Here is a 13,309-nt window from a genome sequence, read left to right as displayed (position 1 = left end):
TGACTGTGCCTTTAGTTTTGACATGGCTCACAGGAGGGCAACCAATGATGCATGCGGGCATTCTTCAAAAGTCTTTAAGATCTTTATAAAAAAATATAATCAATTATTACAAATGATGTATGAATGTGAATAAAGCAAGTATTACATAGCTTTGTCTGTAAAATGTGTTTCAAATAAAGAAAACCTGTGTAACTTAGTCCAGTTAACACGTCAATCACTTTCTTACAGAATTGATTGTTCTACCGCAAATTGTAATGTATTACTCGTCCATCGAATGAACTTTCAAGCACCAAAACAAAACATGCTTTCAAACATGGACTACGAAACATTCCTTCTTGTTACACTGCCCAGTGATGCAATGTTAGATAATGAAGTCGTCTTTGAGATAAATGAAAATTAGAATACTGTGTACATTAGGTGGAAATCCATAAAAAAAACTTTCAGGGCAGCGATCTATGAACATACAGAACCAAACAGATGACCTACCCTTACTCAGGTGAACAAATGAGCTGATTCAGCAAGCCGGGGAACAAGTAGCCGTGGAACAGGTATCCGGGGTACAAGTAGCTCGATGACGATATACCTTGTGGATGTTCTCCTGGTAAATTTTGAGGTGTTTAGAAAGGCTTAGAAAAGTGGGTGTGTATGTGAATGTGTGCCGTTTTTGACACCCACCTAGCTTCAATGCCAATGTTTCACATCTGCCATAACCATCCACACTGCCCTCTTGTCTGGCCTGGCCATGTGGACAACTGATATTAACATAATATGGGACGCATTCTTTGAGGTTAGTCGCAGCCACCCAAGCATGGCATGGAGGCATGGGGGCACAAGTAGTCAACAAGATAGAAGGTTGAAATTCACATTGTTTCACAAGATATATAAAACCAGAGCTAACATAAGGAATATCTTTTAACAGATAAGAGAACCCCTATAAATATGCATGTGTCGTGGGACATTACTTTGTGGGTAGGACAGGAAAGTGGACCAGAGAGACAAGAAGCAACCTACCATTTTAAAAACACAATCACATCCTGGTGGGAGCATAGTCTATTCTAATCTAGAGCGTTTCCACAAAAATGGAACACACCAATCAGTAAATGGAATGGAATTATTCCATACAGGGATTCTAAACATACTAGCAACAATGGCATGTGAATAGAGCTGTAGGAGAGCAAGGGTGTTTTGGGTGAACGCGAGTTCCCCTGGAACCACTCGGGTGTGGCGGCATGGCCTGGAACATGAAGCTACCAGCAAGCGCAAGAGTGCTCACCAGACAAGATGCAGGTCCCCAACACACAGATATGAGAGCCCACAATGGGGGAACTTGGTGAGCTAAGGAGGGCCAGTTCCTGTTTCCCGGTCCAAGTCCAATCATGTTTGGTTTGTTATTATGTTTAACCCTTTAACTGCCATGGGTATTTCCCCCCCAGTGCCAAGGCCTTTTTTGGTGATTTCGGTATGTGGCCATTCAATGCCTTGTAACTTTTTTGTTACATGAGCTATCTCGGCCAAATTTGGCCCCTTTTTGTTCCCACATGTAGGTGGTCGTAACGCCACCCAGGAATCCTAGGTTGCCGTAGGAGGGTGAGAGAAAATTAGCAAAAAGGGTAAAAATGTTGTGTTTTTCTAAAAAATGCCAATAAAAAGATGTACAAAGAAGCCTGTGGTTTTTTCCTTGTAAGAGCTAGGAACAAATGGTTTGCTGTGCCGAATTCCCCAATTTCCTGGCTTTCAGGTTGAGTGGAATATTTTGATGTGGTTATCAACCGTTTTGTGAGAGGTATGCGATTTTGGCCATTTTTACCAATTGGGCATGCATGGACGGAATGGAAGAAAAGGGTAGGAAAGCCGAATTGGAGGACAGAAAGGCATACATTTCTGAAAAGTAGACACAATTCCACGTTTAGGAAGGGGTGATTTGCGTAGGTCGGGCAACAACTAGGTAGGGGAAATGCCATAGATTGGTGGAAAAGTGGGAAAATGACCGAAAAAAAAGGTATGTGGTGGACATGGTTGGCTTGGTACGGCAATGGCTTCTATGAATTTTGAGAAAAGCAATGCTCCGCTACATTCCCCCGACTCTTGCAGTTAGGAAAGCACACATTTTTTGTAGTGTTTTACAAAACAAGCATTACCACAAGCCAAACACTGAGCCATGGTACACAGGAGTTTTATGCTTACTGCATGAACAGACGCACTTAGCATGTGTAAATCAGGAAAACCAATGTGGTGAGGAACGGCAAGCATACATTTTTTGAAAGAGCAATAGCAGATCTTTTCAAGGGTAGGTGCCAAAAGTGTATGGTGCCTAGAGCAGCGACTAAATGTAGAGCACATTTGGGAAATGAAAGGGTTGGGTGACAAAGGGCACCAGCAATTGGGTCAAAACGTTATGAAAACCACACAAACACAACAAATGTTATACCTTCCCGCATTCCCACACATGTACCGATGAAAACAGTACCTCCCATGTGTGGGTGCACCTACCTGGGCGCCAAGAGGAAAGCCTAAAACAGAGGTAACCCCAAGTCTGTTATGACACCTGAATTTCACACTTTGTCCAGACGGGCACACCATACAGATATGGGCCTCGGGTGTCCAAGCCACCAAGGATAACGGGGAACCCCATGCATTTCTGAAAAGAGGACACCCGTGGGAATCTGCAGAGGTATGATTTGCACAAATCGGCCCAGAATGTATTACCTAGAAGCCCTGGCAAAGTCTGAAATGTGGCAATAAAAACCACATTTTTCACTTTGTCAGGGGTTCTCGGTACTAAATTCTGGGCCGCTTCGCGCAAGTCAGACCTCTGTGGATTCCCACGAGTGTTCTCTTCTGGGAAATGCATGGGGTTCCCTGTTTTCCTTGCTGGCTTCGATACCCTAGGCCCAAATCTGTAGGTTGCCCATATGAACAATATGTGCTGTGGCGAAAGGCTTGGGGTTACTAGTGGGTTACCCTTTTCCTTTTGCGCCCGGTAGGTGCAGCCACACATGTTAGGTACCGTTTTCATCGGGACACAGGTGGGAACGCGAGAAGGTATGACATCAGTTGTTGGCTTCGTGCTTCGGTGAGTGGACACAGGGAAATGTCTCTGAAATTGGCTGGAAATGAAGCCAATTCTCAGACATTTCCATCCCACCCCACTGACAGTGGGCCCTAACCATAGAATAATAAAAAACAGTACTCACATAACGTTGCAGCTGCTCGCGTAGAAAAAGCTGTAAACAAAACAAAGAACATGTTACTACGGTCACACCGGCAAAATGTAGCCCTCCCTGGGGGCAGATAAGGGGGGGGCTGTCCTGCACCCCTCCCTGGGCTCAGACGTCCCTTCCTAGGAGCAGATATCTGGTCCCAGGGAGGGCTGCATGACATGCACCCACTCCATTGCGGGTGGGGGGGGGGGGTCAACGCCCCATCCCATTAGAAAATTTCCTGTCCCTTTCGGGTGCCCCACAGGCCCCCCTAAAATACGTTCCACCGTTTTCACTTTTTTCCTTTGGTAACCCAACTCCCCTTGGCACAGAGGGGCACATTGGTGTGCCAGTCTGGCCCCGGGGTGCCCAAACCTTACTGACCCACCCACTGGGGGGGCCTGTCCCACAATTTTTGGGGGAACTCTTCCCCCTCACCCCAAATGGGTGGCGGGGGCACCTCATGCAGACCTCCCTGGGCCTCCTACAAATGGCTGTGTGAAGTACACCCCACCTCCATTTGGGGTGAGGGGGGCCCCCAAAAATTGTGACATGCCCCCCAGTGGGTGGGGCAGTAAGGTTTGGGAACCCCGGGGCCAGATTGGCACACCAATGTGCCCCTCTGCGCCAAGGCAAGTTTAGTAAACAAAGAAAATAATTCAAAATGTCAGGCTGCCCTTTAGCGGGGACTGAGGGGCCCCCCTACACCACTGAGAAATGTTCTAATGTGAAGGGGGTGCACCTCTCCACCCCCACCCCAATTGGAGGAGTGGCGCATCTCATGTAGCCCTCCCCGGGGGCAGATAAGGGGGGGGAGGCTGTCCTGCACTCCTCCCTGGGCTCAGGCGTCCCTTCCTAGGAGCACATATCTGGTCCCAGGGAGGGCTGCATGACATGGCACCCACTCCATTGCAGGTGGGGGTTGGGTGGTCAACACCCCATCCCATTAGAAAATTCCCTGTCCCTTTGGGGTGCCCCAAAGCCCCCCCTAAAATGCGTTCCACCATTTTCCCTTTTTTCCTTTGGTAACCCAACTCCCATTGGCGTAGAGGGGCACATTGGTGTGCCAATCTGGCCCCGGGGTGCCCAAACCTTACTGCCCCACCCACTTGGGGGGCTTGTCCCACAGTTTTTGGGGGCCCTCTCCCCTGTCACCTATTTGTCAAAATATGAACCTCATGCTTTTAATAAAAGAATTCCTTATTTAATTGTAGAGCCTACTGCACACTGATGTTTGTGTTGGTTCTTATATGCATCTATTATATTCAACCGTAAATAGCTTTTCTGAATGTTCTTTATTGCTGTAAGCTTTCATGAAGTGTTGATTTTCTTCAAAAGGAAGTTTCTTGACTGAGTAGTGCCTACAACTGTATCACAGCCTCATGTTTATCACATAGTCACGAATTTCATTTCATTGACTCATTCAGTTGGACAGTAAACCAAAGCAAAGTCTAACTTTCGACATTTTCCTATTTTGCAGTCTAAGGACACCACCCATGATCAGAACAGAGGAAGAGCTGAAGGAGAAAATGCTGCTGCTCGAAGTGAGTGATTCATTCATACTACCGTTTTTTTTCTGATTTTTAAAAAGCAGCTCTACTCGGTCTCTGTTGTTTTTTTTGCAGCTAGGCGCCTCCAAGTACCTTCAAATGAAACTGAACGCAAAGCAGTGCAGCGTTGCACTTGTTGGTGGTTTGGATACTTAATCCATAAACAGTATCCACAGTTCCTTCAGACAGTGGTGCTTTTTAGCAAAGCGCACCAAACGTGGACTGCTGTTCGGTGACTGATCGCAGTTCTTTTCTTCTTTTAGCAATATGCGTTTCAACACTTTTTGCAATCGAGGTATCTTTGGGGGCAAAAACAAAAAGTGAACGTTTTCGATGTGAATCATACTATTTACAGGGTCACCTGCAAGGCTGTCTATGGTCTCGGACTCCTTAAAACCACTACACCCTTAGCTGTGAATCCTGAGCTTTAGTCAAAATAAGTCTTTGATGTATCCATCCAGCAAGATTTCGGATTACCTCCTTCCCCCATAACCTCTTCTGTATTCTTCACTATTACAGAACCCAGATCATCCTTCAGCTCCAGTTTCATAGTTCCTGCTTGCAGAAGAAATCTTGATCCTATGTCAAAATCTTGAAAGTAAAAAGATATTGTAAACCATGAAAGAAAAAGATAATCTTTCTTTTTCACACACTACATTTTCAATTTTTTGCTTTGGCTAGAGTGAACTTTACTTGCTACCAGAGAGAGCTAATGAGTATGCATAGAAAGGGGGATCTGGTGAGATCAAGCTGCTCTGTCATGGTTGACCAGTGCATCCTGCTCAAACCTCTGACGTGAGCAACCATTTTGCAAGGGCCAGTGGAGCGGTTTAAGATGATTAGAAATCTGCCTGGTGCAGTATGGTTTTCAATTTCGTGCTGCTAGTTTAACTATCTGCTTTGGGGCGGATTTTGATTTGTTGCACAATGCTTTGAAGCGCATTTTTGTTTCCATGCTGCTTATACAGTCTAGAGCGATAGGAGGTCTATAAGTGGTGCTGTGGAGTCTGCCATAAGCAATACATGTCTAAACACTGACAAATATTTTTTATAATCACAACAACGATGCAACATTGCCTTCCTTCTGTCTCATGCTAAAAAAGCTGACAAAGCTGTGGAACTGTTTACATTGCAGAGAGATTTGTTGAATTATGCTTAAGTGCATTTCTTTCTATGCCGCTTGTACAGTCAAATATGGTGCTGTGCAGTCAGGCACAATCAGTGCATTGCTAAAGACGGGCAAATATTTCTGGTGACGACAAACATGTTGCAATATTAATCTCTATACCATGCTAAGCAGCTGGTACATTTAAAGAGGGGGATGTGCACTACAAAGAAACATGAAACTCCCTGAACATAAGCAAAACTGCCTAGAATCAGCCATTTTGTAAAGGTCTTTGTTGCTATGTTAGTTGCTGCTAGATTTGCAGAAAGTTCCCTGTAAAAGCCTCTTTAGTCTACCTTACCTAGTGCATTAATATGTATTCCCTCTAATTGCTGTGTTTGTATGTATGGCTATTCTTTTGAAAGGGGAGCAGACTGCTCCATGATGCGTGGCCAAACACTGACAAATATTTGGCGAGGAGGGCCATTCTGATGTGTATCGGTAGGCAACCATTTTAATCTGTGTACCAAGGCATTGTGGAGCAGGTTGGTTGTCTTTTGACGTACAAAGGACCCCCATGCCAGTGGACAGTAAAAGACTTACTTGCTACAAAGTTAAACTTGTTTGTATTTCCTTTAATCATCAAAAGATGTCTTTCTGATGGTGGACAGTAAAATGTTGACCTATTACATATGTTGGTGTATGTATTTTTAAATTAAAAATGTTTTACGTTTCGACAGTAAAACGCTGCCAGGTTAACAGAATGAGGATGGGTGCAGTATAAATACTGAATGACATAACATATGTTTACATTTGGAGGTTTCACCCTACCCCCATATTTTTCTTGCCTGCCTCTTCCACGTCTATTCCCATCAAACCCCTTAATAAACAAAAAATGTCAGTACACACTTGTATTATAATACTAATTTCACATATCGCCCTAAAAATGTCTATTTTGACATTCTAACTTACAGTGCCATAGTGTGCAAATATTGTGGCGCAAAGCACCAGCACTTTGGGTACATGAGTTCATTATCATAGGCATTAAACATTGGATTTACAAGGTTGCATAACACAGACTGTTCATTGGTTCCGCTATACAATCTGGCACACATGCAAGCCTACAGTAGTCCACTAGCACACAGGCTTAATAGATGGCACTGGACACAAGTAATGCAGTTGCAGCAACATTACCCTTGCTTCACTTTTTTCACTTTTGTCAAAGTGAAACACAGGGCTAGGAATGCACTGCTTATTTTGCATGGGCATTTTCAGTGTATTGATATTTTTTCCTCCTATTTGCTGTATTCATATTTTTTATGCTTATTATTTTGTAAAGGAATCAAGCTGCACTATGATGGATGGCAAACAGACAACAATAATGCTACTTTACCCTGCCTCTACCTCAAGCTAGAACAGTTAATAAAGAGGGAGACCTGCAACATGGAAGGGAAGCAGGCAATTTCCCATTTTGTAGAAGCTGGCGCTAATGTGTAAGTAGGGGATGGAGTTGGGCGGTGTTGCCAGTGAGCTCCGGCCATCACATTAGTAGCAACAAAGATAGACCACTTTGTCTTGCAAAACAGTCTACAGAACTAAATGTTTACTGTACCAGAAATATCTCACTACTACCTGCTCCACCCATCAAGCTCTCCTACACCTCTTCCGTGTGTGATCAAATTGAAACTAACAAACCTTGAGAATGGAAACACACTGTCCAGTCAATATTTGGATGTCTCCCTTCCATTTCCAGTTCGTATTGGATAAGCCCACACGTCCATGGCATACCTGTCTGTGAGCTGTAGTGCTTGCCTTTCCTCATCAAAGACTACCTCTAAAATATGAAAGTGTTTCTTTATGTCAATAGTCCTTTACACCTGGAGTGGAACCTCTAGAATATTTGCAAACCTATGTGGCAACAACATGGACCAATTGATTAGCATCTCCTACTCCAAACTTACCAGTCTAAACCTCTCTGTCGGTATTTGTTCATCTCACACCTGATTTGCCAAACTGCATATTTCTCAGAAACCTCATTCATTGTTTCTGCTCCGCTAGCCTTATTGCTGCCCCCTGGGAACTTTTGGGGAATTGAGTTAATCTGAAATTCAAAGACAATGAAAAGGTGATAGTCCCAGTGAGGCATTATAAAGGTGTACCTATAATCTGACTATAAAGGCCCGCAGGGGGGCGTCTGTACTCCTGCTCTCTATATGGCAGAGGAGAGGCACAGAGCACCCCAGCCAAGATTCTCTTATGTTGTAGCAATGGACGACCAATCAAAGGCGTCGGCTTCGGGAGGTGTTGCAGGCTGGTTCTTAAGTACAATGTAGTCCCCGAGCACCCACAAAGGAATGTCCACACACTGTTAGTGAAAACACAGCTCTTTATATAAATACGTTTTGCGTTATGTACACAATCACAATAACACTTTTTTTTTTTAAATGTATTTACAAGTATATACAAAAAACAACATCATAGTACAGAGGAATAATAAGAGAGAAAAAAAAGGATCAAACAAAGTCATTGAACATATTCCAAATCTTTTCATATGAAGACAACTTACATTTCAATTTGTAGATCAGTTTTTCTGTTCTAGACGGACCATGCATTTCTTGAACCCATTCCTCAAATGACGGAGGGATCCGACCTTTCCATCCTCGAAGGATCAACATTTTCGCAACAATGGTTGCTCTAAAAAGCCATTTCTTGAGGGGAGAGCTGACATCAGCCAGCTCAGAATCAGCCCCAAGGATCATTGTCTTAAAGTCCAGGACACACCCTTCACCCAAAATTCTGACACACACATCACAAATGTCAATCCAGAAATCCCTGACCCGCACGCAGCTCCATAGCATGTGTTCCAATGATCCAACTTCCTGAGTACAAACCCAACAATCAGCATTGTCAGTCATGCCCCTTTTGTGTAATGTTTCCGGACACCAATACACATGGTTCAGGATCTTAATTTGTCTAGACCTTTCGCCCAGATTCATCGAACATAAGGAGACATTTCCGCATATATTCTGCCAGGCCTCAAGATCAATATCAGACCCAATTCTCTCGCCCCACACTTCCCGTAAATTGTCATTGCTCCGAAAATACGACACAAAAAGTTTGTATAACCTACTGGCTAAACCACCTCCCTGTCCATTAGAATCCGTCAGAAAAATATTTATGTCAAAAGAGTCAGACCAGTCCACCTCACCGACAGACCTCTTGAGTCGTCTATAAGCCAAGTCCGACAAATCCTCAAAACTCCATCTCTCTCTCTCAGCAGCAGTCAGCCACCGAACATCATTCCCCAAATCAGAAACCTGTTTAACATTCATCAGGAACCATTCGTGCCAAAAAACCGTCCTGGAGTTATCTCTAATCCCAGGATTCAACCAGATAGAGGCATTCTTACACTTAAACGCGTCCCTACCTAGCAATGACAAGACCTCAATCCAAGAGTTGCGCAAAAAGGATGTGGTTAACAAACTACGTCCCGGAATCTTTGTGTTAGTGGTCAACAGTGCTTCCGGGCCCAGTGGCCCATATGCATTTGACTCCGCTACAGCCCATCTGTCCAGTTTACCATCCAAAAACGGAACAAAAGAAGGAGCAGAAAATGCTAAATGGTAGGCCTTAAAATTCAGAACTCCTAGACCACCCAAATAAATCGGACGCTGCAATTTCCACAGACTAAGTCTGGGCGGTTTTCTGTCCCATAAAAAATCATGCTAGTTATAAAGTTAATCCTGGGAGCCAAATTCATTTTCAGGGCATTGACTTTACCCCATAGTGAAAGATTAAGTAAAGACCACCTTTACAAAACCAATTTGCAATCTCGTACAACCACACATGTTTTCATCAACCATACGGGAGACCGGAAATGTCAACCATACCCCCAAGTAGCGTAAGCGCCCATCACACCAAGTAAACCCCAGCCCCTCAACCAGAGACTTATCACATCTGTTGGACAGAGGCAATACTTCTGACTTCAGGCGGTTAACCTTGTATCCTGAACAGTCATGAAAATTCGACAAAATCCTCATCAGACATGGCAGGGACATATCCAAATTCTGCAACACCAACAAGAGGTCATCAGCATAAAGCCACGCCTTTTGCACCACACCCCAACATTCAACGCCTTGTAAATTCGGTTCATTCTTTATGTAGATAGCAAGGGGTTCAATCGCTAAAATGAATAACAGAGGAGAAAAAGGACAACCCTGTCTCGTGCCCCGCTTCAAACAAAAAGGTTCCGACACCACTCCATTAGTCTTAACGTCAGCCGTTGGACTGGCATATAAAAGAGCAACCCAGGAAATAAAATCCTCCCCCCAGATTCATCTTCCTCAGCACCGAGTATAAATAATCCCAACTGACTCTGTCAAAAGCTTTTTCTGCATCTAAGGACAGGACAGCTGCATCACAGACCAATCTGTCTGCCATTTCCATGGTTAACAACAATTTCCTGATATTACTGGACGTACGCCGATTCTTCATGAAACCAGATTGTTCCTCCCCAATCAAAACCGGCATGAACTGTCCTAAGCGTATAGCAAGAACCTTGGCTAAGATCTTATTATCTGTATTGATAAGGCTGATTGGACGATCACTAGCTGGCTGATTGCAATCCTTATCCTTTTTAAAAAAGACCGAAATCGACGCATGGTTAGTACTCTTAGGTAACGACCCCACCAGTTTGCTCGAGACAAACATATCTCTCATGAGTTCCAAAGCCGAGTTCGGGAGGACCCTGTAAAATTCACATGGGAGGCCATCCGGCCCCAGTGATTTGCCCACATTCAGCCCTGAAATTGCGCCTTTAATCTCATCAATTGTTATCATGTCACCAAGAAGATCACGCTCAGTATCCTGAATCCTAGGCAAATTCAAATTACCAAAAAAGTTCTCAACCCTACCTGTAATACCAGCCGCATCGCCATACAGATTTTCATAAAAGTCACGAAAGATTGAGTTAATTTTAATGGGATCAAATGTAATTCTACCCTCCTTGTCAATCATAGAAGCAATTGCCGACTCTGAGATCCTTTTTCGCAACCGGTATACCAGCCATCTGTCACAACGCTCCCCTTTCTCAAAACATGTACACCCAGAATAGAACAAACTACGCTCGGACCTCAGAGACAAAAAATCTTCCATTTCTTTTTTGAGTTTTTCCAATGCAGCCAGTTTCACTGAGTCTGTTGGATCGAGCATCAGATCCCGAGAAATTTCACCAATACGTAAATCAAGCTCACGCCTCTTACCCTCTTCTCTCTTCCGTTTACCACTAGACAGCCCTAAACACACATCACGCATACAGCATTTAAAGGCCTCCCATGTATTCGCCACACTGATCTCTTCTGAGCGATTCTCCCTAATAAAATAATCGGCTTCAGAAACAATCCGGTCCAAAATATCATCATCCAACAGAATAGAGGTATTCATTTTCCATGAGAAGCTTCTTTTACACTGAAATTTAAGTCTTAATTGCATCACAACAGGGGCATGATCACTCAATACAATATTACCAATATCGGTAGAGACCACACTATTGACACATTCCCACCAGTGAAAATCATATCCAGTCTAGAAAACACCACATGTGCACTGGAATAAAAACTGTATTGCCTTTTGTCCGGATTCTCCAGACGCCATATGTCTTTCAAATTATGTTCCTCCAAGAGTGATCTAAGTGCCTGATGATGATAATCGCAACGTAGCACACGGCAGTTCTGACTTTTATCCATTTTCGGATCAACCACTGTATTAAAGTCACCTCCAAGCAGAACATTAGTATTATTCAACTCTAAAAGAGTCTGTGCCACCATTCTGAAAAAGGATCCATCATCCACCGTAGGAGCATACACATTGCAGAGAGTTAACAATTCCCCTTGAATCTCAATCAATAACGCATTCATTCGACCTTCTTTATCTGCAATCTTGCGTAAAACTTTCATAGGCAATTTCTTCCGAAACAAAATGACCACCCCCCTTGATCTGGATGAAAAGGAAGAGCCAACAGCAACACTAACCCACTCTCTTTCCAACCTAGAAATTTCATCCTCCAATATGTGAGTCTCCTGTAAGAAACAGATGTCTGCATGCATGTCTTGCAACATTTGAAACACTTTCTTTTTCTTGAGCAGGTTATTGATCCCATTCACATTCCAGGAAATAATACGTAGGTCATCAGAAGTCCCACCTAAGCGGGAAGTCATCATTACACTCTGAATATCAAAAACATCAAAAGTAAAAAGAACACAAAAAAATCAAAAATAATAAGCAAAAAATAAAAAGAACGAACAAGACAGTGAAGTCTATTCAGCCCAAAAAGAAATTTGAACAACATTGAGAACCATCCCCAGGACCCCTCCCAATGGTACAATAAAAAACATCTATATATTCATCAGAAAAACCCTTCCAAGAAAAGATAACAATATTAGTAAAGAAAAAGAAAAACCCAAAACCCCTAGTCAACCCCCAAAAACCCCCACCATCATGAAATCTTAAAAGATAAATCATAGAATAGATACCCCTAAAGATCACCACTGTAAAAATTGTTTAACCCCACCTCCATATTCAACAATTTCCAGAAACAGAAGGTATATAACCAATTCTGCACCCACCCACAACATTGAAAGAACAGTGTAAAATACAAGAAGGCCATAGAAGGCAACTCCAAATGCATATATATACTATGTAGAAGCACGGTAGTCATAGAATTCACTGGTATCCAGACAGTGTCATGGAGCATCAATTAACAGTGAGAATATAAGGAACCACGGCCCACCAGGATACCCCACCACTGTAGTGTAAACATTGAAACATCTGAGGCGGGCTAAGTTCACGTCAATGGAACCATTTCAATAAATTAACGGCGTATAAGAAAGAAAGATAACAGGCAAGGAAGATTGGACATCCAAATATAACACGTGCGGGATAACTCAAAACCTTTCCATTTTTAAACCGTAGTGAATATGTTGAACAACACATTGCACTTTTACTCCTTACGCAGTGTGTGACAGACGCATCAAAACCATAAATGTCTCGTATATCTACTGGAGGACACAATGTTTCCATCACTAAAAGATGAACGAGTTCCCCTTTCACCACCTCAAATAATGAAGTTATTAAGATAGATTGAGACAAGAAAAACAAGCGCTGAAAGAACTGAAGCTGCCACGGTCACATTGGCAATTCATACATTACATGAGGAGAGGTTTCAAATAATGCTTTACACCACTACTTCTTATGCAGGCTGTGGACTTGTGTGTGAAATAGTCTTAAGAATCATTAACCTTCTAGCTGCTTGAGAAACTTGATTGCAAAACTGGGCAAGTACATGTACTGGACCTTGCTAACATTTCCCACTGCATCTAAACGAAGAAGGGAGTATTTTCTGGTAGTTCAACTTAGCCATAGTTATGATCGCATGTTCGAATTCAGCAGCAATTGGC

The 13,309-nt window shown here is 43.2% G+C and overlaps 1 protein-coding gene across 1 annotated transcript in view; it reads left to right on the top strand.

Annotated features, from left to right (window-relative positions):
* Window positions 1–13,309, top strand: part of PARP2 (poly(ADP-ribose) polymerase 2) — a 695,158-nt gene that overhangs the window by 400,857 nt on the left and 280,992 nt on the right. The window contains exon 13 of the mRNA XM_069651725.1: window positions 4,681–4,744. Coding sequence (XP_069507826.1) covers window positions 4,681–4,744 — 64 coding nt within the window. The remainder of the gene's footprint in view (window positions 1–4,680; window positions 4,745–13,309) is intronic.

This window comes from Ambystoma mexicanum, chromosome 3p (assembly GCF_040938575.1).
Source record: "Ambystoma mexicanum isolate Mex_15411 chromosome 3p, UKY_AmexF1_1, whole genome shotgun sequence".
NCBI lineage: Eukaryota > Metazoa > Chordata > Amphibia > Caudata > Ambystomatidae > Ambystoma > Ambystoma mexicanum.
The sequence above is the reverse complement of the archived record's forward strand: the minus strand, read 5'-3'. Positions and strand labels throughout refer to the sequence as shown.